The 26,412-nt window shown below is 39.1% G+C and overlaps 1 protein-coding gene across 1 annotated transcript in view; it reads right to left on the bottom strand.

Annotated features, from left to right (window-relative positions):
- RAPGEF5 (Rap guanine nucleotide exchange factor 5) overlaps positions 1-26,412 on the bottom strand; it is a 162,835-nt gene that overhangs the window by 107,075 nt on the left and 29,348 nt on the right. Inside the window, 6 exon segments of the mRNA XM_042802015.1 lie at positions 7,686-7,734; positions 15,785-15,851; positions 21,457-21,625; positions 22,975-23,096; positions 24,113-24,219; positions 25,288-25,338. Coding sequence (XP_042657949.1) covers positions 7,686-7,734; positions 15,785-15,851; positions 21,457-21,625; positions 22,975-23,096; positions 24,113-24,219; positions 25,288-25,338 — 565 coding nt within the window.

The following is a 26,412-nucleotide window of genomic DNA, read 5'->3' as shown; positions in this document are numbered from 1 at the left end:
GGTTTCATAACTGATTTCTGTATATAAAAAATGGTCATTAACTTCTGCTTGACCTTAGGTGTAGAACTAATATTGAATTTGCACAGAGGGTACTCATTATGCTGGTCTAGTTTCCACGCAGAAAATAAGTTCCCAAGGGTCCTAGTGCTACAAGCCATTTCTCAGATCTCAAATAGGAAACAGGACTCCGGAAAATGATGCAAAAACATTTCCCCTTATTGCAGAGTTTATCAAAAGAAACAGATAACAGCTAGGGTAGGAATCTGCAATCTAAACAGAGCAAAGCCAGTGCAGTAAGAAAGGAGGCTGACAGATGTAGCCTTGGTCTTGCTGATCCACGCACCATTGAGGCACCGTTCCTTTCCACTGCATCTGAATGACCACAGGAAGGACAAACCTCAGTTTAAACCAGACTTAGGCCCGACTACATTACACATTGTAAATTAAAAAATGAGCGTACCAAGTAAAGCCACCGATACTTCCCAACTCAGATTATGTCCAGGAGCCTTTGCTGCTATTCTTTTCACATTATCATATAACTGGTTTTGTTAGGAAGTTCTGTTTATTTTATTTATCAGAACTGAAGCCTTCCATCTGGGTTTGAAGGCCCATATGTCATCCAAGGTGGTGGTGTATTAGAAGAATAGAATTTGTAAAACACCTCTGGCTAAACAAGGGAGGCATTTCTTAATAGATAATCAACTACTGTTGATTCACGTGGCCAAGGGAAGTTTGGTTTTCAATGCCTGGCACTTTGTGATACATACAAAGGAAAAGCCATACTTTACACCCACTTTATGAACATAGGAACTCATAATTTTTTATCAATGAGAAAAAATTGGAAAATGAGTTGCAAACACTGTAGGATTACTGCAGGAAGAGACAAAAGCAATGGTAACTGTATCAACAGCAGCTCAAGGAGAACTATTTGATGGCTGAATGCATAAAGCTTTAACTTTTACGTAGTGCTTTTAGACATTCATTCCCATGTGCATGATATTCAAAATTTAAAAAAATCAAGTGGCAGTGAATGTATCTATAGCAGTGTTGCCTGAAATGAGATGTTGGAAGGGTGAAGAAGAGCCCATTACATGATCAGCAAGCACAAGGAAAATGATTGCTGGGAACTGATCAAACAAGGAGGTGCAGGCAGTTGCTGAGCAGGCTGGTGCAGTGAAACACCACTCTCTACTTCATGGAAACATCCTACGGGCATGGCCATGAGAAGAGCAAGAAACAAAGAGGACTCTTAATATAAGTAAAGATAAAATTATTGAGACCTACCAGAAGCACGACATTCCCGCTTCTTTAATTTGAGAGGCCATTTCTCCGTGATGAATGCTATTACTAACACTTGCAGAAGAACTCTTATTCCACACATTTTGCTAAATTCAACCCTTCCTTTAAAGAAGTGGATGCTTGGAGGAATTGAAAGCTGTAATGAAATAAGGTCTTTCTTAAGTCAAGTAAATAAACCCACTGAAAAGAGATATAAGGGGACATAGAAAATATCCTACTGATATTAACCTTTTCCCACCCTTCAAACTTTCTCAATTTTTCCACAAGGGAAAATGCACACCTCTTTGGCACATGACTGCCACTTTATTTTGCATACAGGAGCAAGTTTTTTCAACCCTCTTTTTGCCCTTTTTCGGTGGCATAAAATAAGTGATGATAAACTGCGCACATTTTACACCAGAAATATTGTATATCTGTTTGTTTACAAAACCTGTAAATTCAACGGGTACTTAATATGTTTGAGATCGGAACAGAACTGCTCTATTCTTGAATGACCTTTGATCTTGTATTTGTAATCTCATTTTTCAAATATGTGTACAAATCTAATTCAAATTCCTAATGAATTCCATTGTCTATATAACAACTCTGTTCTACAAGTAAATGAAACTAATGACATAACAGGGCATTCATATAGCACCAAATGGCAAAGTTTTTGCTATTTATTTTGAAGCAAAGTTACCAGAAATTCTCACAAGGATCTGTGCTACTTGGGGGAAAGTGCTGAATGTTAAAGATGCAGTTTCCTGAGTTAACTGAGCTGATAAATCAGCTTAATGCTGCCAAAAGGGTCTTAATGGGCTCCTTCTCATATCCCTCCACCTCCCCACACTGACTTTGTGCCAACTCCAGCACATGTTGCTGCAATACTGCATGCTGCTCTGGCTCCCCCATCTCGAAAATAATACAATAAATATGGCAAAGATGATCAGATTTAATGGAATATATTTGGTATGAGGAACAACTAGCAATTTAGCCTGGAAATGAGACAACTCACAGGGGTATGACAGAGGTGCACAAAATCCTGAATAGTATGATGATGAACTGTGAATGGATTATTCACCACTTTCCATCACCAAAGAGCTGTATCACAACAGTGTGAGGGTGGTGGGGAACGGGTTTAAAACAAACAAGAAAAAAATACGCTTTCAAATACCACACATATGAATTGTAGGACTCGCTGCCACAAGAGATGCTGAAGGTCAGGAGTATAAGCAGGCTCAAAAAGCAATTAGATAAATTAATGGAGAAAAGGTCCACCAAGGGCTATCTAACACGACAGTGTGGGTACAGCAAAATCCCTCCAGCACAGACTGGTAGATGCTGAGTCTGCACACCAGAAGAACGAGTGTTCGCACTCACTCTGTTTCTCTACTCTAAGCATCCCCTACTCATCACTCGTGGTAGGATTGGAGCTGGATGGACTTTTAACCTGACCCAGCCTGGCTGTTCTCATGTTTTTAACCGGGCTGACATTGCCTGGAGTGTGTTGGAGTGGAGTCACACAATCAGCTCTGACAGCAGTGCTGTAGAGGTGGCTCAGCGGCTGGGGAAAGGAATAGCTGTTCACAGCCCGCTTTCCATTCGTGTCGGCAAAGCTCAGGCCCCAGTGACTGCCTCATGCTGAATCGTCTGCCCTAAAATAAAAATACTAAGCACATCACGTAGGCAGTTAAGTGCTGGCAGAAGCAATACAAAAGAAAAGGGGAAGGGTGGATATGCACACATATATGTCAGAATAGGATGGAGGCAATCCAGAAGATCTCAAACATAAAGTTAATACATTGCAAAAGTCTTATTATTATAAATAAAATGTAAATGACCCATTTAAAAATTATAAATAGCACTTGTCAATTTAAGAATGGCATGACTAAAAAGCATCAAAGTATACTGTGGAAACCCAAATATCATTCTTAAGAGGGAGTAAAAACACACACAAGTGCTAGGGCTTTGTGACTGCCCTGCCCTTCACATTGGGAGGGAGAAGCACCCACCTTCCTGCCACTGCTCCCGCAGTGCCTGGGGAGAACCTGCAGTCACATTCTTCCTCCCTCATCCATATTCTGCCAGCTACCATCTTAATTCAGCCCCTGTATTCAAGAACACAAGGACCAGAGCTATGGTCTTACTAATGGCCATTTGCACAAATAAAGTTATAGAAATTCCTTTAGGTAGAAAGTTAAAGGAATTTGCTGGGTGCAGGGAGGTTCACGCACAGAAATGCAAGGTGCCTTGTTTGTGGCTGGGATTAACACCTATTCAGAGCATCTATCTGACAGATTTTGATAGGTTCGGATGTACTTGTGTAGCTACACCACCAGCTAAATCCTCCAGCCTTAGGCTGTTTGCTGCTTTTAATCTTTGCTTTAGCTACCATTTCTAACATACAAGAAGCATGCCATGAGCCATGACAAGCAATTGAGATAAATGCTAGCCCTTGTAAAGCTTCAGACCAGAGGCTGCATTTCTGTTACATTTCAGCACATTTGCGGAAGCCAGCAGAAGCCAGTAAGGTATAAGCAAACACAACAATTCCAATACCAAGTGCCTACAATTAAAAACAAAGTTCACTTCTGCACCAGTTACTTGCTTCCCCAAGAACTTTCACCAAACCAAGGAAGTTTTATCTACTTATTTCTAAGGTTAAGCAAGAACAATTTTAATGCATTTTTATAAAACACAGAGAAATGCACAAGCTAGTTTCCCCCTCTTAGGTCACCTTTATCATGAGAGCTTTATTCTAATGAAACATAAATGTGCTTTCTAGTCAACAGTGTTACTGAGGTCCATCAAAGCTTCAGAATTGCAGACATTAATTTTGCCTTTTTTTAGTTTTATTTGCAAAGAAGCTATAAATGCTGAGCTTCCTCTGCATAAGGGCTCTCAAGTACCTCTCTATCGCCTTATACTTCGCTATTGGAGTGGTATACTTGCAGTATATATCTGAAATATGAAAACAAAGCTTTTTTCCACAGCACAGAAGTTTTTCATTTTTCAGGTTCTGCATTTTTCCTTCACCCATCTGTCAGTTTTATGTGTTTCTCCTATTCTTCCACCCCACAATAAAAACAGAACAGCTCCTGGGGAAAGGCATTCTCCCCCACACCCTACTGATTTTTTATTTTCTGGTAGCCAACATTCTCCATCAAGTCAGATCCTGTACTAGCAAGAATTTGATACTCTACCCTACCCCACAGCAGGCTCACCTTTCTACCTTGGTTTTCAAAGCATTTTGTCAGTATATACAGTGTCTAAACCTCTGAAACAGCCGTTCTGGCCCAAGAACTGAAATAGTTGTAATTACTACTTCTCATATATATGAGGTAGCAAACCCAAGCTTCATTTAAACAAAAATAAACTGCTTCACTCAAGTAACCAAAGGCAATGTTTCCTCCCCACCCCAGCCACAGCAAGCCTTCCTAGTTGGACCTTCTTTACTTCTCGCAGAGGGAGCTGTGGTATTTGTGTGCTGGTATAACACTTTCCACGCAATGTAACCCAGTGATTACTACAACAGTCCTAGACAAGTAATATGAAAGCTTTAATCAGCCAGTTTTTCTAGCACAATTAAATCACTGTGAAGTGCCTCTCTAAGGGCAAAGGTATTTCCAGAAATTAAAGTAATTCAGCAACAAATTACACAGTGCTTGCATTAAGCAAAAATACTCTTCTTTTTGCTCTTACTGATAGTGCTAACCAGCTATCTAGAGGAACTATTTTGAAACACTGTAATTTAAGAACCACCAAACCATCAAAAACAGTACAGGAACTTCTGCACAACAGCTTTGGTTTTAGGGCTGCCAATCTCTAGGGAAGCTTTTGGTTAATGAACCAATTAGCCAGTGCAGGCAGGTTCCAGCCAGCAGGTTAGGACCGTGCCCATTGCCTGCACACCCCACTCATGAATTCCAGGGGGGGTGAGCCGGGCACCCACACCATTCACACCAGCCTGGAAGCCACCCAGGGCAGCTGGCCCCAAAACCATGATCCACTCTTTTCAAGCCAAAGTAACCTCATTTTCTGATCTTTGTTGGTTTATTCCCTGGAATTATATGAAGTCTTGGAGAGGGTCAGAGGAACAATATCTTTGAAAGATACTGTGGCTTTTAGCTTTAGAAGTACTTTCTCTGAAATACGCTTCACTTCACCAGTCACAGCATACCATAGCTTGATTGCTAACAGTAACTGCTATGCTGTGAATTTAACCATCAGCAATAAAATAAAAAAGCATAATCAACCACCCTAATTTACTCTGCTCCTACTGTAGTAAAGGCATTAACTTAAATTAAACCTTACAGTTATGCCTGATCATGTAGCCATTTTTTACAGTCATCCAAGATGAGGCATAAAGAAATGCAAATTTCAACAACAAGCAGGCACTAGTTAAACTGACTAAAGAGGCATCTATTGTTCAGATCTAAACCGATATTTTAAGTGTTTACGTTAATGTATTAGGAAAGGCTGGTCAGCACTTCAAAGCTCTATAGGGAGCTCTGTTTATTTAAGGCTCTTGATTTTTAACTAAAATATTTCTACCTGCTCAGTGTGGGTTGCAATTACACTAGTATGATGGAGACTCCAAGAGCTATCCTCCTTTCCCCTTGTCCTTTCCTGCAGCTCATTCCTAATCCATCCCCTATCCTATTTTCTACTGACACAACCATTTATGTGTCTATTCACTGAACGGAAATTAGAGGCTAATTCAGGTTAAAATCAACTCTTTTGGGGAATGGAGTTTCTATTTATTGCCAGCAGCAGTAGTAGTATTTGCCGACACAACTGCTGAGAAGCAGGGAAAGAGATTTCTTAGAATTGTATAAGCACTAAGAGAAAAGGTACATGGCACCATACTCTTAGCCTATTTTACAACAAAACAAAAGGTTGCCTTGAGCCCTTCCTTCAAATAGCCTGTTTTCTTCTGCACTGAACCAGAACAGAAGCATTTTCATGCTTAGCTGTTGTAATTCAGATGGGACTGGTGTGATAGCAGGTAAGGGCAAGCAGCTGAGAGGTGTTAACATTGTAAAATACTACAGCAGTTTCAGAAGCAAAGGTATTACACAGAAGCAATTTAGGTCTGAATTCACACTTAGATTTGTGTTTACTTTCTGCAGATTTACATTTACAGATGACTGTGGATATAACCTATGGGTACTTCTGTTTCCAGACAAAAATGCATCAAACTGTGTCTAGAATATTTTTGTAATACTTACATTTTCACAAGGAAATATTTGCAGATATGCCAGTCACATCTTCTTGGTGCCTCCAGTTTAAGATACCACGTTGTGTGTAGTGCGTGATTGTGTGTAATAAGCTTTGTGCTGTACTTGTAAGATGCAGATAGACAGATATAGATACTATGACAATATTATTAACAGGTCAGAAAATAGCTCAAAAGGTGCAAGCTACGTGATGTCAATTTCTAGCAAAATCACTGAAGATCACAAGAGATGCTCAGTGAAAATGGTCCCAAAGACCTCAGTGGCTTTGGGAATATGCCCATAATTTAAGAGAACTCCACCTCTGTTTTACTCCAGAAATACATTCTCACCTTACCATATGCAGGTTGCCCTTGCTGCAGTATAACTGCACTGCACAGGAGGACACCAGAGAGTTAATCCTGTACAGAGTCAGACCTGGCCAAGTAGGTTTGGTTAGTTCCTGTGCAGTGGAAGCTCCCTTGCTTCCACTCCAGCTCAGCAGTTCAGGCACCTTCTGAGAGTGGCTGTGCTACCAAACCCTGATGGAGATGAGATGACCACATATTTCAGTGCTTTGCACTGGATCACCAGCATTTGCTGTAAATGCTTATACTGTCGGAGACTTTCAATTATCCATTTGCCTTTCCACTTCTACTGCCCTGATAATACAGACTTGCCTCTACAGCCATATGGATGTATAGACAAGTGTTCAGGAAAGAACACCTTCATGCATGAAGTTGTGTTTTTCCTTTAGCATAAAGGAAAAATACCTGACTGGGCAGGTAATACACAGCAAAGATGGCATGAGATACTGGGCCATAAAAGAAAACACAGGAAAACTATTAACTTATTTGTCTTAAAAGTAAATCAAATAAAGACATAAGCTTCTTTTGTAAAGTGCAAGCCCAGAGAGAATAGTAATTTTTGCCAGAAACAGACCCAAGTTCACATTCAACCGTAACACTCTGATTTTATCAGCCAGGTCATTAGATGTGATGAGCCAGGGGAAGCGAAGCTTGACAGTAATCACGTTGTGCTATGTACACAGATTCTGCAAGGAGAGAGAAACGAGGTCCTCTATCTTTGCTTCCCCATGTTAATGAGACAGCAGTAACAATTCAAATACTTCAATGAATGGCAAAAGGGAACAGCATTACAATACCCTCTCTGAAGTTCAGACTGACTCACCTGACTTCCTTGCTTTCAAGGCAATGACAGCAGCCAGTTCTCTCTGTACCTAAAATATCAGGAAAGGAAATGATGGCTATAGTTACTAGCACAGTCAGACAAAACAATATGCAACACCTGTAAGATACCAGCTATCAATCTTTTGGAGCAGTCAACTGTACATGGAATTATGCAGGTACTTGTTTTTGAAGCTACAGTCACTTTTCCTAGCAAACCTATTTCCTTCTCAGCTAGGAATTCTGTGATAACTATTTTATCCTTTTTTTAACCTTAATTTCATGTAAATACTGCACATTCTTTAAAGAATTGTCAATTCAGTAGCCCAACGTGTAATTTATTTGCACAGCATATCTCTTTCAAAAACATACACTTGAAGCTTCTTCCTTTCCTTGTTAAATGTTTGCTTTGCCTCTGCTGAGCACACTGTAATGCTGGATTTATTGTGTGACTCCAGGATAAGCGAGTTCTGCATGCTGAGGTTTGGCTGAGGTTCACATATATAATTGACATTTGCTTTTTGGAGCTTTCAGGAGGAAACAACCTCTCCTAATAGTATGGCTGAGCATTTCAGGACCAAAATTTAACTTGAATTGAACATGCAGAAGTAAGAGCTATCTAATTTCCAGATTTACAGGCTATCTCACTAGCCCGTGATGAAACAGCCCTGCCACGCTAGCCAGATCCATTTCTCAGGCTCTCGTCTCTGCATTCTTCATATCTCCCCTATAATCTCTACATGACCAACTACTGTCCCTTTGCCAGTTGAAATCTATATCCACTTCTCTCCATAGGTCTGTTCCTTTTTCTATCAGTAAAATTCTGTATTATACATTATTTTTATGCCTCATATTTCCTCACTGCCGTAATCTGTCCTCTTGCAGCTGCTTCAAATACCCTGCACTTGATCTACAGAACTCCAGACTCTCTCCTGCATTCATCTCAGTTTTTCCCTTTCTCTGTCCCATCCACACTCGCTGACTCTTCTGTACACCTCCCAGCTTCTTCCAATTTCCCTCATTTTCCCAAAACAGTCTGTCTTTAGTATTAAAAAAAAAAATATGGAACATTCCAACTATTTTTCTAGGGAGGTCTTACCTCTCTGTACAAAGTCTCCTGCAGTGCATACTAGCCATCTTGTCTAACAGACCTACACAAAGCTCAAGGCTATTCTGCAGTAAGAGTTTTGACATCCAGTTTCTGAGAGTATGTGAAATATAAAACATCATTCACAAGACATGTGGTGTGATCAGAACAAGACACAAAGCCCATGAAGGATCCCTGCAGTAATACAATTCTTAACAACTGTCAACATCCCACTCTCACGACTCTGAGAAAAAGTTTGAAAATGTGAAACAAGAGTAGTTAACGTTATAGTGGTCTGAGCAGCAAGACAGACAAAATCACCCAGGCTATCTCAGTATAGTGGTAACTCCAGCACCCACTGATCGAATACTCAGCACACTCTACATGTGGCAGAAGGCAGTCATACCAGAGGCCACATCCTTCCTCTGCTTGCATCCTTCCTTCCCTTGTGGCAAAGGACCAGAGAGCTTTTTTTGCTGTCCTTGGAAAGTACAAGGAGCTTTTCTACTCCTCGATGCTGCACCACTGAGAGTGACAGAGTTTTCTGCCATTCCAGGCAGGAAAATATGAAAGCAGTGCCACGGTTTTCTTAAATGTCATCCTGTTTCCAGCACAATTGTGCAAACTGGCAGTACTACCTTCCCTTCCTTCCTTCCTGTTCACTCATTCCCATGTCTGGAGAACTGTTAATCATGGTTAATGTACGCATACACTGCAAGTAAGATGGGAAAGAACAGTTCTTCTGTAGAAAAACAACCCATGTGCTTGCTCGCTTGCAGCAATTAATATACACTAGTAATAATACATACAAACTATCCGGAGTTAAAGTGGGATTTTCAATAAAAGTCAGAGTTGTTTCCGAATAACAACAGTATGACTTGTTACGGCTAAACTGCTCGGACCCTCTCCGTTCATTAAACTCAGCAGGAGGTACCAATGTCGCCGCTGCCATCCTGGTCTAGTCTCACAGGTTACTGACAGTAAGAAATAGTGCACTGAGGTCTCATCTTTATCTTTTAGCATTTAACAAATACATTATCTTAAGATTAGCCTTAGGAGACACTACAGTCTGCAACAGTTGTAAACATACCAATTAGCTCAACCAAACAATTGCAAAATGCAAATCTCTCCAGGAGTGTAAAGAAAACCCCATTTTCTCAGAAGAAAAAGCCACATTGTGGCATTCTGCAGTTATAGTTGCAGTATTACTTTTGCTTATAAGGTGGCACTTTTCAAGTTTGAAAGACAGTGCTAACATCACAGGCAATAAAAAAGGCTGTTTTTCTGTATTTTGTCTATGTTATACAAAATATCTTATTGTTTGCTGTGTGCCAGGAATGCAGCTGGCATATTACTTAATCCGAGTAAAACCCTTCAGTTAAGGCAGGAGAAAAAAAATGTTTCTCTAGTCTTAATATTAAGCAAATCTCCATCATTTTATCTTGATGATCTGAGCTCCCTCTCATAGGACTTACTCAAATCACAAAGAATTGGTACTGCTGAGCATCCTTCTGGATTTGCCCTGTGTCCCTAGATTTCATACTCTATATGCTTTTGTATATTTTAGTGTAAATGCACTTGACACTTCTGCTGGACATGCAATTCCTATGCATCATTACATCAGTGGAAATCTGTGTACTACATTCATTCCTCACTGCTCATGTGCTACACGCTATCATACTTCTTCCTAATAGGATTTCTGTCACCACCTGTTTGACAAAATCGATAGTTGCACATCACATTGAAGATAATAACGTGGACTCAAAGTAAAATACACATTCAAACAAGAGCTATTCCTACCATATTGAGATGTTAAATACAAAAAATTGGTTTATACATGTAGCTTGTCGCTACAAAGCTAACACTACCTAAATAGCACCCCATTTTGAGTAACATTGCAGATGTCAGAACTGATTCAGTTTAAAGGCCAGCTTATCACATGGTATTTACAGAAATATTATGGAAGTCTGAAAGAGAACATTTTGATTGTGTTGTTGGCATGTTACGACATCTTAATCAGTTTTCTTTGTGCACTATGAAAGAGCAAGAGTGTGCATAGAGTGGTACCCCTGTATACTTATGCTTGATTAGATACAAAAGGCATATTGATATGGTGAATCTTCTCATCTTCATAGGACAGGTGTAGAGATTTTTCAAAAGTAAATGACAGCTACTGTTCTCTTATCCATGAATCTGGACACTTTATCATAGAAGGCAGAGTTGTACATCTAGTAGACAGTGCATACCACCTCTACATTTTTCCTCTCTTTTTCTGCCAAAAGTAGTCTTTTGCAAAACATTTCTAGGTGTCAATGTGCCAAATAGGACTTCAGATCTAGAGACAAAGTAGCAATCCTTACAGGATCTTAAAGTGAAATCCTGCAACAGAAAACTCTAAACAGCAGAGTTTTGAAATAGAAAAGAGTCTAGTTCACATTTTTGCATCTCAAGTAATGATAGTTTGATGGATTCTAAATAAAAGTAGTATTGGCTGATGTCTTAAAGTACCAAAAAACTGTATTTCCCAGCTATACTGCATTAACATCCTGGTATTCGCTTCTGTCTCATTACAAGGTAAGGTAAGGGTTTTGCAGTGGAAACACTCATAGACATCCCACTGTGCTCTGGTTTTAGAAGACAAGACACTGAATACGAAGCTGCTTTTTGGGACATGACATGGAATACATGACAGCTCTGGAATGTTTCTTTAAACCCAGGAGTAATCCTTGCATTTTCTTACAAATTCATGACCAAAAAGATTATCTGACACAAACGTATTTCAAATGGCACTTTGCACGGCTTGCATGTCAGCTGCCTTTACAATTTAAGTTTGATGGTGTTGTCAGTGCCTCGTTGTAATGGAGCATATGACATGAGCATATAATTCGATAGGCTCCATTCAGTTATCTTGACTGACTCTGCTTCTTCCATCATAGAATAAAGGGTAAAGAAGAAGTGAGACCCCTGACAAGTTAGTTTCTTATCTTTTGTATCTGACTCTGCTTGTAAAAGAGGTTTATTCCATATGTTATGCACAAATTAAGATGCTAAAGAAACCTCTGTAGTTTATTCACTGCTGCCCTTCTGAGTTGGCATCATTCACTGTAGTTATAACTATTATCTTCTACAATCTCCATAGCCATTGTTTAAAAACAAGAGTGCATTTCCCTAACTAATCAGTTCTAGACTGGCTGAATGATCTAAAAAGAAAATAAATAAATATATAAATAAATAACCTAAATTGTGCAGTGAATGTGAAAAGTGGAACTCTACAAGAGAAACAACACCTGGTAACAAAAAGCAGTAAGAAATAAGTAATAAGAGAAAAGTCAACAACGAAAGTCAGGATACAGGAAAGAAAAAGAGGTAGAGAGAGAATTCACCAAACTTGTACAGATGCCTATATCTGTGCTAGCTACTCTATAACCTCTTCACAGAGAGTGCATATCTTACCAGCAAAGCCTAAGCTATGACTGTTTTTCCCTAAAGTAGGCTTTCAAAATTAATCATACATTCAGCAGCCTAGAAGTGTCTATTTCTGCTCCCTGGATATAAGGAGTACCTGTGGAATCTAGCTCGGATGTGGATGCCTGCCATATGGCCACTTACATTTAGGTGAGGTGAGTTCCACCCTCTGCAATAGCAATAGCTTTTACAGAGGTACAGAAATATATAATTAGACCTTATGTGCATGCATGGTTACAGTTTTTCCTGTGCTTTCAGATGCTAAAACAGTGGTTTGTACTTTAGGCACACAGATTCCTCCAATGTTACTTGGGCTGGATCTTCACAATCAGTTTAGGTTCGAAAATTTGGGAATTTAATCCCCCAAAATGAAAAGCTGACATAGAAGCATCCTTCCAACCTGACACACAGTGTTTTATTCCATTGCAAGAAAAACAAAAATAAAAGCAGGAAAGACGGTGGTACTATCAACACTGATGAGATCTGAACCTGCAAACCTAGAAATGTACAAAAAAGTCAACTCTAATCTCTAACTGGTTTATTGCTAGGCTGGAAGTAAGGTTTTTGGTTTTTCGGGTTTTTTTTTTTGCACTTCTGAAACACTGGTCTGAAGAGTATTGTGAACAGGATTCTGAATTATGAATTCTTCAAGAAAGACTGGTTTGATTCTGTACAAAATATGTAAACATTCAGTGAGCCAAAAAGCAAGACAGCATGAACACAGTTCGTTCAAGTCCTCGTTAATATCTTCACTTCTGGTTTCCAGCTCCTGCTCACAGGACTCTTTTTTTTCCATACAAATTCTGAAGCTGGCAAGAAAAAAAAAAAAAAGAGAACCCATATCCTGGTGAGTCCAGCACTCTCCTGAGTGGTGCAAGCTGAGGGTTCAAATTCCCTTGGGACATAAAGGCTCTCCATAAACTCCCAGTGAGTACTTTAGATCCAGTCTACTGTATGGAGGAAAAACAATGTATTGAAGTGACTAGAGGGAGAAGTTCATATACAGATGTTAGTATCTGCAGGATTCTGCTCTGGCCTTGTATCTTTTCTCCAGGGTTAGACTAAAAAGTCTGCATAGTTTTGTGGCAAATCAGAAAATGCAAAAGAATAGATCAATTGTTTTGACACCACCATGGCAATAGATGGGTCTCAGGTCATGTGGAAATGCAACTGCGTAATTTTTCTTTAGCTAGTTAGCTACAGCAATAAAATGATGAAATGGTTCATGTAAAAAAAAAGCTGCTGGAATCACTCAGGATGTAGTTCAGAGGTTTGACCTTGCAAGCTAGATGTGAAGCACTCTGAACTCCCTGTCAATTACTCCCATGCTTAAGGATATGCATTTTACTCAAGTGTATCCAGCAACAGCTAGACACAGTTCTTAAACTCAGAAAGTTACTTTGTTTTGTTAAGTGCTTACCTTTTTTTAACTGATGGGAAAGCATTATTCTTCTATTTTTGAGAGGTGAACCTTTTGAGGGATACTGGAAATGTTTTACAGAGTTAGTAGTTTTGTGGGTTTTTGAAAAGATATAACCTTGAAAAACGTATTTTATGTTTTTCTATTTTTTCTCTCTACAGAACTAAAAATGGAGGATATTGAGGTTCAGATTTGTCCTTTCATTTTCAGTTAGGAAAAAATGGTAGAGAAAACAAGGAATTTGAATATAGAGAAAATAAAAAACAATTTTAAAATATAAGATTTTCTAATCTTATACATTTTAAATATTTTTTTTGTATAAACATACAGAATCACTGGCTTTCCAAACACATTACAAAATGGCTTTTTTAATGTGTAAATGTAAAGATATTTATCTTTACAAAATATAGCACAAATTCTCCTTTCCTTCCATTTTTCAGCAATTTCTATATAGTACTTTGTTTTACTTAAAATGGCTCTTATCTTCATCCCTTTTTCATCACAACTTCACGCTACTTGGTTCACTTTCTTTGCTGTACTTTCTATGTACCGAAAACAGAATGAGCACTAATTCCATGTTTTGCTGAGACCATGATTTAGGTGTGACATCCACAGAACCACACAATCACAGAACGGTTGAGGTAGGCACCTCTGGAGGTCATCTGATCCAAACCCCTGCTCAGTAGCAGGGTTCACTAGAGCAGGTTGCTCAGGACCATGTCCAGTTGAGTTCTGAACATCTCCAAGGATGGAGACTCTGCTACCTCCCTGAGTAACTTGTTCTACTGTCTGATCACCTTCACATTAAATGAGTTTTTTATTATGTTTAAGTAGAATTTCTTGAATTTCAGTTTGTGCCACTGCTGCTTGTCCTGTCACAAGACATCACCGAGAAGCGCCTGGCTCCATCTTCTTTATTCCCTTCCATCAGGTATTTATACACATTGATAAGATCCTCTCATGGCCTTCTGTTCTCCAAGTTCAACTCCCTTTCCTCTCAGCCTCTCCTTGTAGGTCAGATAGGCTACTCCCCTGATCATCTTCATGGTAATTCACATACGCCGCAGTACATCCACATGCCTCTTGTACTGGGAGTTCAGAAGTGGGCCCAACACTCCAGATGTGTCACACCTGTGCTGAGTAGGGGGGAATGATGACCTCCCTCACCCTGAGGGTAACGCTCTTTCAAATGCACCCCAGCAGGTAGTTGGCTTCCTTTGCAAAAAGGGCACATTTCTGGCTCATGTTCAACCTGCTGTCCACCAGGACCCCCAGGTCCTTTTCTGCAAAGCTGCTTTTCAGTCAGTCAGCCCCCAGCCTGTACAGAAGCGTGCGGTTATTTCTCCCAGATGCAGGACATTTCATTGCCCTTTGCTGAACTTCATGAGATTCCTGTTGGCCCATCTTTCCAGCCTGTCAAGGTCCCTCGGAATGGCAGCACATCCATCTGGAATATCGACCACTCCTCCCAGTCTTGCATCACCTGCAAACTCGCTGAGGGTACAGTCTGCACCATCATATAGATTACACGAGATCGAGTGAATCTAGCTTAACCTTCTGAAGTTCTGTCTGTGTGCTTCTTAGAACAATGACCTTGCCACAAGATAAACAAGATGCACCAGATTCTAGCACAGATAGGATAAGAAGTTGTTTATTACGATGGAGTTTATTGAGGCTAAACATAGATGGGAAGCCAGATACCCAGGCTACCTAGGTGGGTTTCCTCAGAAATGTCAGTTTATGATAATCTATGCCAGGGCTGCTGAGGCCCTTTGTCTCCCTTTGTCCCCCACCCCATCATTGTCTTCACACTGACATCCACTTGACCAAGAGGATCTGAGTGTAATCTACCTGGCAGAAAAATCACCATGATCCTCCAAATTGGTATATCCTGGGCTATGAATATCACGGATTACAAGAGAGCAGACTGCAGCAGTCCTTGTTTGGACTGATTTTAATAGCTTTGGAATTGCTCACTAAGACCTCAGCAAAGCTTCCTCCTTTTAGATACAAAAAAGTAGTTTGCATTACAAACACCTGCTCACTAAGACTAAGTCTTTAATTTGAAAAGATCCAAAATGTGACAATATTTCAAACATGATCAGTGCAAACTTTGATGCAGTGACCTTACCGCAGAAGTGAGACGAGCAAGAATTTCAGCATTGGTTTCTGCCGTATCTTCCATTTTTTGATCAGGCCTTAAAAAAAACAAAAATAAGATTTTATTATTTCTTTCATTCTGTTTCAACATCTTTTGATTCCTGGAAAGCAAGGAAATGCATAGCCACAGGCACCAATGTAAAAGGGCTTTTGAGATTCCACATCAAAATGATGACTGCAACATGACAATAATTTATTGTGTCAGTAACGACAGAGTACACCCTTTGTCCCTTGCTGTCAAGAACTCTTTTGATTGGACTAACATAAAACAGTGAAGGAATTCTTTAGCTATAAAAATATGATGAATAACTGAAGAATGCAGGACCCTCTTAGCTCAGAGTTGCTTATTTAAATGCATATTTTCCTCTGCTAAAACTATCATCAACAGAGCAAGAAGTTTTCCGTCCCCCCACCACCCAGCTTTGCTAAGGTGTGGAACAACACCTATGGAATGCAAGCTCACATAGATGAAAGCAGACAACATCAAAATCATTATGTGACACATGAAGCTTCATATTTAAAAAAAAAAAAAAAAGAAAAAAGAAAAAAGTGAAAATTAAAAGAATACATGTAAGAAGCTGTAAATTAGCAAACTAAAGCAACACCTGAAAATGTTATTAAGTTGTCTTGACAGTTTGACAGTTACTTACAAGACAGAGAGTGTCTTTGTAAAAGTGGGGCAGTGCAGGAAGAACCCTTCTAGAAACTGTGACAGAAGTCTGGCCCACATGGAAAAAGCCACAGCACATGATAGGACTGTGCTTTTCTTTAAAACAGTCTAATTCCCATCACTAAAACATCTGTGAGCCTTTTGGAAGTTTTATTGACCATCAGAAGAAAAATAACAATATGATAGGATTACTACTATGGGAAGAAGAAAAAGAAAATGCCCTTGAGATCTTTACTTTTCATGGTATTCAAGGAGCATAACATGCCAGCAAACTGGGCAGATATGTAAAACTGCAAGTGCTATAATAAACTTGTATCACAGGTATTAGCAGAAGCTTCTGTCTTTGACTACATTATTTAATTGCTCATATGCCTTGATGTGTTTAGGGAGAGAGCTGGCAACGTGTCTGGAATACACAGCTGGTATATTGTGGTTCTTACACCCCATGACCAAAAATTTCTTTCCCTGATAAAAATGTAAAGGTCAGAAAACAGACATGTATTCATTTTGGTGCAAGTATAAAGTATATTCAGACCAAAATGGTAATTCAGGTTAGAAATCACAGTTATTTTCACAACTGCCTTTCCTATTCAAATAAAAATGTGATTTAACTTTTTAAGAGCTATGAACAGCCCAAAAGAAAGAAATTAATGCAGTTTCATTTACAAAGACTGATTTATCCAGTCTTTCTCTTTATAATTGGGAGTGAGATTAAAATAACTGACCTCTTTAGAAGCCTATGTTCCCCTACACATCTGACCTCCTCTGCTCTCTCAGAACCAGGCTAGGACCTGATTCTTCTAAATTGAAGACAGAAGATAGCAGCTCAAGTAGACACAGCCACAGATGCATTCTATAAACCCAGAACAGCATATAGCTTAGCTATTTCTGTCTTGGGCCTTTATCACTGCATCTGCTATTTAAAAATACTCCCAGTATTCATCTGCATATGAGCATCAAGTACTTCTGAAACCATTAATATACTAAAAATTATAGTCATCTCTCCAGAATCGGAGAGGAAGAGCGTATTATGATACCCAGACAAATGGAAAAAAAGTAAGACAAAATGGATTCTGAGGAACAGAATTAGGACAGATATCAGCCTAGGTTTTTTTTTTTTCAAAAGGGGCCAGCTAAGGCCTAGTAGGGCTGGTGCCGAACAGGAGCTACAAAGCCCAGGCGAACAAGCCTAATGCTTAACAGCTCGGTGGCCTGCGGGCTTCATAGTGTGTCAAGCAGGGCGAGGTGCAGGGATGCTTGCCCTGGATCTGCACGCAGGCAAGTCAAGTCCAGAACAATTATCGCTGCACACCATGCGAAAGCAACTACCGTGCTTCCCGACCCGCTGACACAGGAAGCAGTAGGGATACAGCCATGGTCCTGGGTCTGGGCCTCAACTGTCCAACGCACAGCCACTATACATGTCTATATGCTGGTTTTGCAATCCACCTACGACGCCAATAAAAGACCCATGGGCACCTGAGAGCTGTTTGCATTCAGCAAATGCTTTCCAGGAACTCCATATAGCAGTAACTAAATGAATATCCCATCCCAGCTATTTGCATTAAAAACAAATTACTTTTAAGAATGGTTACTTTTCTGAAATTAATAAACTCTAAATTATTTCAGGACAGAAGATACAGAATATAGTGCAATACTTCTGAAAAGAAAATAACAAGAAATATGAGATAAAGAAAACAAATCCCTTGTTAACCTCTCTTCAAATAATTTTACAAAAAATATTATGGGATATATTTCAATAGTCTAAGGAACCTAGTGCATTCTTGAAATCTTAATTGAGTCTACCAGTGGTTCCGGGAATTAGGCGGTGTTATTAACATCCTCACTTACAAAGAAGGCAATAGAAGCACACAAAGATTGGACACCTGATACAAAGCCACTGCAGTCACTAGAAAAGAATTCAGGAGGCATTGGATGAGAGCCTAGGTGATTGCTCAAGGTTGTAAGGAAATCCATGGCACAGCTTTCAATACAGATCTTTTGTCCCCAGTCTATTGCAGTATTCTCTTATTTTCTGTTCAAGTAGATTGGCTGTGATTAACATAGGGTATTGTCATGGTCTGAGCCTGGTCAAGAGGCCTCTGCATCAGTCCCATCTCATTTGACAACTTTTACAGGCTTTCCGTTCTGTAGAATACACATAACAACATTAGCCTCCAGTTTAGTGTGAGCTGCTAAAAATCTGCTAAATCCGGTCTTGTTTTCCATGGTAGATTCCCATCAATGTTATGCTTAATGTAGTGAATTTTCCAAGGTCAAAAGGCGACAGGGTGCATTTGTTCAGGAACCATAAGCACAACTCAGGCTTCAGAATGCTATTTTCATTGTGGAACTTACTATAGTATTATTTGGTAACACTAATACCGACCAGAAACAAATACAAATCCATCAAAAATCTGTACAGCAAGTCAAGACTGGGCAATGTTTATTTAATAGGTTTTCCAGAAGACCTGCTGAAGGAAGTCCCTAGAGCTGCTCTTGCCTACTCAGGTCTACAGACTCCATGTGGGAAAGCAGATCGATGGTGCTCTACCGAGACCCACTGATGCACCCAGGAGTCCAGGCAAGCGCAAGGCTGCTGCCCATCAGCTGCGGAGGAGACAGCTCGTCTGCCTCCTGGGACCACCAGGAGATGTCCAGCGTTGCCTTCTGATGCACAAACAGGCAGTCACTTCTGATTTCATCAGAAGCAGGGAATCTAATTAGTAAGGTAAGAATTTCTCTATCTCTATGTACATACAGAATTAATGCTATCAGTATAGACTGTGAGAAAAACTAAGACAGAAAAATTAATTAAAAAATATTAAATTACAAGAAAGACTATGCTTCTAATGGTGTGCAGAACAGCTTATATACTGGAGAAAATACAAACACTCGCTGCAAGGAAGAGTTTTTAGAATTGCCCTCTTTCTTCATGAGAAAGGATATATGAGTTTTTTTAACCTGGTCAGACAACTTTAACAAACGCTTCAACACATCTATTCCCTTTCCGATTGTCTTTTAGCAGTGTATTATTTGCATCAGGTATGGAGAATTTTGAACCTGGTAAAGCCTCCTTTCCTTTTAATATCACACTCCCTTGAGAGTATACCATTATTTAAAATTGAATTCCTTCAATATATATATTTTTAAAAAAAAAAAAAACACCCTCAAAATCTGACAGGTAAAACCTCCAGAAAAATAATTCTTCAGTGACAATGTTCCCAAAAGGAATCCAACTTCAACTAAAATTTGAATAATGTGAACAAGAAGGAGCTAGAAACGTACATTAATGAGTAATAGCTCAGTTCATGTGACAGGGATCATCCTCCACTAGAAATGACAGTGGTACTGGAACGATAAAACTGCAAAGCAGACTGTAAAATAGTGGTATTCTCTGGCCAAGATCAGCATGCCGGTCACATTTTTAGCTTGAACCTAAAAAGTCTTAAATCCATTTTCCTACCCAGCATCCTTCACATAACACTTCAATATGACCTATCTGTTCTGTCTTTTTGATTCAAAGCTTTTGTATAAGTAGTCATGAACCATTAAAAGTGCCCTGATTTTCAGTGATAATGAGGAAAACCTCCAATCCTTTTGAAATCAGGGTGAAATCACCTTGATATTTAAGGGGCAGGCAAACTGCTTAAGCATCAGAGTAGGCCAGAAGACAAGAATTTCTATTTGCAAAAATATTCAAAGGTTTTCTACCATACAAGTCATCTGCTTAGAAAATCACATTCAGTCCCCTGCTCTAGCCAATTTGGGGTCCTTGTCACTTGGCTACACTCACTCAAGCTGACCAAGCAAATGCATTTTCAAGGGAATCCCCACTCCAGAACTACCAATTTCTGCTTTGATGAGGGCAGTCAGCAACAGTGGAAAGAATCAAGTTTCTGCCCTGAGTCATGCAGAAACATTACTGAGATTTTTTTTCTACCAGCTCAATGTGTCTTAATTTAAGAAGCTGGGTTTGAGATGGCTTACAGCGACTTTGGGTTTTGTGCTCCTTTAAAATATTTCCATTGGACATTTATTTGAGGATTGTGTTTTTAAAATCTAAAATGTAGAGAAGGAAAGTACTTATAGAAGAAAGCTGTGTCTCTGACATCAAAGAGAACAAATCCTAGTACTGGAAGAGTAATAGTTCTCCACAGTCTAAGTGTCAGGTTTAAGGATTCATCATGCTAAGGACAATGGAAGAATTTAACCCATCTTCTCTATCCAGGACAGCTCCTGCAGATTTGCTAAGGCATGAGGGGTCACGAGCCTCCAGACCTGTCACTAACACCTTTTTCCTATATTTTTGTCTCTCACTGTGGCACAAATAACTATGGTTTCCTTCTAGCTGCTCTAAATAGTCAACTTTTAGAGCACAGCTGTATCAGCACAGAGGGTATGATAACATCCAATAGTCAGGTGAAAGAGGAGACATACAGAAAGTGGAACTCATAAAAGGCATATTCTGAAAAAGGAATAATAATGTGAAACTACAGAGCTCTAGCAAATGTGCAGCAGCAAACTAAAATCAGATGACTGAAGCTACCATATTACCACACATCCTCTCTATCCATCTAATAGCTGATCCTGATACACAGCACAAGGGCATCTGATCTGCTTGTCAATCAGCTCCACAGAATACCTGCTGCCAAATTCATGCCAAACCTCCAAATGTAAGAGGAGACCAAAAAAATAATAAAGCAATTTACCCAGGTAATGTAACAAGCTAGAGTCAGCAAGCTAGTGCATAAGAACCACAATAGCCAAAACACCCAAATCAAGTGCCTTCATGTATCTACCCACACTGATTTCATTTTTCAGATGAAAATCCCATCTCTACAAAGCTTGTCAACCCTGAAAAGAAAGCTAGCTCATTTACACGGTGGTTTGGGGCTAAACAATGTCATTATAAACTAGCCACGTACAAAACAGTCAGCAAAGGTTGCAAACGGCTGTATACGCACACTTACAGATTACACATGTCAATCCTGGGAGGAGACAATGGCAGTAGTTGAAGCAGGAGCTTTACTCCATTCTTCCATCCTTCCTCTTTCTCAAATTCACAGAAAAGATAGGTACATTCATCCGCTGAGAACTGGTAGAAAGCATGAGTGTCTTGAAAATAGAGTTGCCTGTCCACTGTTAGAAAAAACTAGCATTAGATAGCTTTTAAACATTTACCACGCAAAGGTTCTGTCTCCCCAACACATTCTGTATTGTACTTGACTTTAATACTGAGTCACACCACCCCACAGGGCAAAAGTATCGCAAATTCAGCATAGAAGCAATCCCACCCTCTCATATTAACTCAGTGCATCCAAACAGGACAACCCTAAAACCTCAACTTGAAGAACTCCAGGCTCCTGAAATTCAAGCATTAAGACTGCTGAGTATTCAGTCAATTTTAGAATCAGTTCAGAATTAGGGGATAAAAACCTTCCACTTGTCAGATTTCTGAGCCTTGATTTCCATTGGCTTCTAATCTGTTCTCACCAATGGCCAGGCACAAGTAAACAAAGTTCAGTAATAAGGATGCAGCCCATCATTACCCCAGCTTCTCCTCAAATTCACGGCTACTGGATTTTAGACTAGACCTGGGTAAGATGATGCACCAGTACAACAGCTGTCATTTTCCCTGATTGAACTGGGATCGAAGGAGAGAGTCCAAAGCCAAAAGCACAAGCGCCTGCTGTGAAAGTCATTGAGCCTTTGTTGAGGCTGCATGATCAGACAGACCGTCAGTGTAGTTGGAGCAGAATAAAACCTTTAAGGACACTGTCAGTGTACATAAGCAGAAATCTTCCATAACACTTCACCTTTTCACAAGGAGGAAAGTTAAGTGTCTAGCACAGACCCCAGGGCAGGGTATGCTCTAAGTTGAGCTACTTAAGTAGTGCCAGCTAAGATGTAAAGTCCGTCAGATTTCCAGAGGTTTGTTACCAGTGTATTTACCACCAGACACATTAGCTGGACCAAACCCCTAAATTTGGTGAGGACAGCCAAATAGAACCTGGAATCACCACCATCTCAAGGAGCTGAATCCTCTCTCAATCCATTGTAATATAAAACTATGGAAAACAGAGAAAAGAAAGGAAAAATCACTAACAACAGCTAGAGAACTCATCTGGCAAAGCCATGATCTGCAGAGACTAAACAGCTGCTGTCTTGTGAAAAACCTAGAAGAGCTTGAGGAGAAAAAAAAGTAGGCTGGAAAAGACACGCACGCTGTCTGCAACTTGGTAATAGGCAATTACATTTGCAAAAGCAAAAGGAAGGAAATTGCCTAAAAAAAGATATTTGTCTTTGGTATTTATGAAATGAAAGGTCGTAGAGGCGAGCATACCAAAGAGACAGTAAAATAAACAACTGTCAAGAAAAATGGATCAATCTGCCGTGTTTTTTTTTTCCCCTCCTTCCTCTCCCATCAAAAACATGGGTCTTATCCTACCCAGGAGAAACTGAGTCTTCCTCACGCTATCAAGACTGACCTGATAATATAATGCCCATATCCAGGAGGAGCTGCCACACTCCAACTGCCGTAGATCTGCACTTAACAAAAGGGCACTGCTCCAAAAGCCAGTCTACCAGTTCCGACCCAACACAGCTTCTCCTGAAAATGAGCAAAATGTCACTTCTTACACTACAGTAATGTTAAAATTTTCTTTTATAATAAAAAGCTATTTTTAAAAGTTATTAAAAGTGAATCCTTTTATTCAGCATGGCAAACCCTTTGTCTCAATTACTAATTTTTGTAATCCTATTCATTTCAAGGGAAGAAATTATTCTGGCAAGTCTCAGAGGATGCCCCTAGTTACAACAAGGGAACTTGTATCCCTAATTCACTCACATCCCTAATTCATGCGGAACACTTTACAATATGTAATATTTTTATCAGTTTGGGTTTTACAGACAGTCATCCAAAGAGGTATAAGAGTTACATAAAATCCAGATTTTAGCCTCAAGATTTTATTTCCTTTCTGAGCATAGGCATAAGCAATACAGCTACATGATATATGTGTAAGACCTAGAGTGTTGCTCTAACATGTACTTCATCTTTCATATTATTGGTAAACTTATCTTTTTAAATCATAAAAAAAAAAAAAAAAGAAGTTGTGACTTTTTCTTAAATATGGATATGAATGAATGATGCTATAATAGAGACCTGCACCTTTTGACACAACTGAAAATAGTAGAAAACATTTATGCTGTAATACAACACCAATGGAAAATCACTTCATTACAGAAATATTCCATAAATTACATGCAAAATTCACTGTGTAACTAAATCTTAGAAATCCAATTAATCTCTTTTATAACTCCAAACCAGGACATTAATACTCTTTCTTTCAACAAAATAACAGACAAACACAATTGTATATGGAATCATAGGCAATTAAATTAATGGACATACAATCAGACCACTGCTGCTTTCTGACAATTGACAAAGACACATAAGAAAATATATTAAAATACATGAGATTTTAAAGAATTTTTTAAGAAAATATTTTCGATTCTTAGTAAACACACAAATTCTCACTCTCAGAATATACTCTCTTGTCAAATCAGAACATAGACAAACTTAAATAAAACCCATCCAGTTGATTAAAATGAATTGTCTCAGGTTACCTGCAAATGCCGGTAAGGTACACCCTGTCTTTAATCAGGTCAGATGCTTGTAGAGTAAAAATATTCCTGAGAGCTCTCCCAGCACAGGAAGAACTTTCTCCATAAATCTGAATGAAAAAAGAAATTGAAAACTGTGACAAACAGGGATTTATTCCTGCTGTAGTAAATTGCCTTGCCACTGTCCGCTCCTTCCCTTTGAACAATGACTTCTCCCCAGCTAAACGACAAGCCAGCAGTCAACGCCTCATAGGAAATGCACCCCAAATTCTGCCATACCCGGTTGTATCGTGGGTTGGAGATGCCCCCACGAGCTGGACTACTTTTATGTTTGCTGCCTCAGAAAAGCAGAGGTTTTACTATTTGTCAACTTTACCTTTGAACAACAGACAAGTTCAAATTAAAGCAAGTGTTATTTTAGCAAAGCAAAAAGACTGTATTAACCATTGCAAAACCAAACAATTACAGTTAATATTAAATATTATTCCATATGTATTAGAGTTAAATAATTTAATACAAGCCTAATACACTTTGAAACACAATTTCATAGATTTTTTTTCTTTTTGTTCAGAAACGTTGGAGGTATCCTACGATAGCTACATGTCAATTCATCCATACCTTACCAGGAGGTTGTGGTCTTTCAGAATGGACACACCTCTGACTTCCCCCACAGTTGATTTCTACTTTTACACCTCAAGGCTGCAGATGTGTCTATCAAAAAAGGACCCAACTCCATCTTCCATAAAGACATGGTCCACCTGGACTCTGTATTCCATTCCTTACTGATGAATTTACCTGAGGCTTCTGCGGTGATGTTTCCTCACCATCCCAGCAAAGCACATAATTAACACAAATAACTAACTTGAAAGAAAATCAAATGCCACAGTTTCACTGTTTTTTGGTTTTGTTTCCTACATTTAGGAATCTTTCAAGAAATATAAAATTGTTTCAATGGCTGGGAAACAGGTGCACATCAGAATTCACAACAATACTGTTAGCAAATTCAGTAATAGAAGTAGACAGATTCTAACAAAAAAATTATAAATTGTTAACTGGATTTAACAGCAGGCCACATTCACAGGTGTCTTCAAAGCTATGACTAAGAGGTTGAACCAAAGCAAAAAAGTTCCTAATACGCTGTTTGATGAAATGATATTAAAAAGAAGCTTGATGAGTACCTTGTTTGAAGGAGTTTCCAAATATGGATTTGAAATTCTTCTGGACAGGGTCTGCAAGACAATTTGGTAGAGCTTTAGGTTAGTCCTGCTTTTTGCATGGAAAAAAAGTTGCAGTAATCTAGGTCTTTTAGATATTCAAGTCTAAATAAGAATAATTTATCAAATCATCTGGGTAGACTAACTGAAGTCTCCAAATAGTATTTTTTTTTTTCACATCAGGAAGAAAGTTTGGTAAACTCGGGTTTGTGTTGTTTACTACATTTATTCTTGAACTGGAAAAGTAGATAAGCAATGAAGTGGCCAAGTCTGTAGACAACACACAATTTTTTGGGTCAGGAAAGACCAGAAATGACAGTGAAGAATTTCAGGATAAACCTAAAAAAAAAAAAAGAACTAGGTGAAAAGACAGTATCATGATGAGCTCAACATTGAAAGAAGCATGTAGTAGTGGAAGAAAATGTAATTACACATGCTCCAATACCTCTTAAAGCAAACTTTATCAATTCAGTAAAGACACCTCAGGGTCACAGAACACTTCTCAAGGAAGACCACTGTTCTAAATTAAATTCTTAACTGTAGTTAAAAAAATATTGGGATAAATGAGGAACAAAATGGTGACCAGCAGGGAGGTAACATTGCTCTAATATAGTTCAATATTATCTCTGCCATGCCACATGCTGCACTGGCAACAGCATCTCAGAAGATGGATGCTCCAATGTTAGAGGGGATTCAGAAAATAATACTAGTAGGAATAATGAAGGATTTGGGTAAATTTTAATATGAGAAGAGACAGAAAACATTGTGACTATTTACCTTACAAAGGAGAGAGTACAAGAGACATAATGCAATTATACAAAATAATGAAATGGCACATAGAAAAGACAGACTTTCTATGCTCTGTTTCATGTAACATGAGAATAACAAATAACAAAATTAGAAAGGATTCATATTTGAGGAGATAGAAGGGAAAATGACACATAACTCTTGACAGCAGGGAAATGCAAATGGCAAAATCTTAACACTGATCAACAAAGATTGGGGATTTAAAGTTATAAAATGAACGGAGAACCAGAACTCTGGAAGGCAAACAGAGGCAGGATAAACATCTCTGTGAGTGTCAGGTTA

The sequence above is a fragment of the Tyto alba genome, unplaced genomic scaffold, assembly GCF_018691265.1.
Source record: "Tyto alba isolate M040663 unplaced genomic scaffold, T.alba_DEE_v4.0 Super-Scaffold_38, whole genome shotgun sequence".
NCBI classification, from domain to species: domain Eukaryota; kingdom Metazoa; phylum Chordata; class Aves; order Strigiformes; family Tytonidae; genus Tyto; species Tyto alba.
The sequence above is the reverse complement of the archived record's forward strand: the minus strand, read 5'-3'. Positions and strand labels throughout refer to the sequence as shown.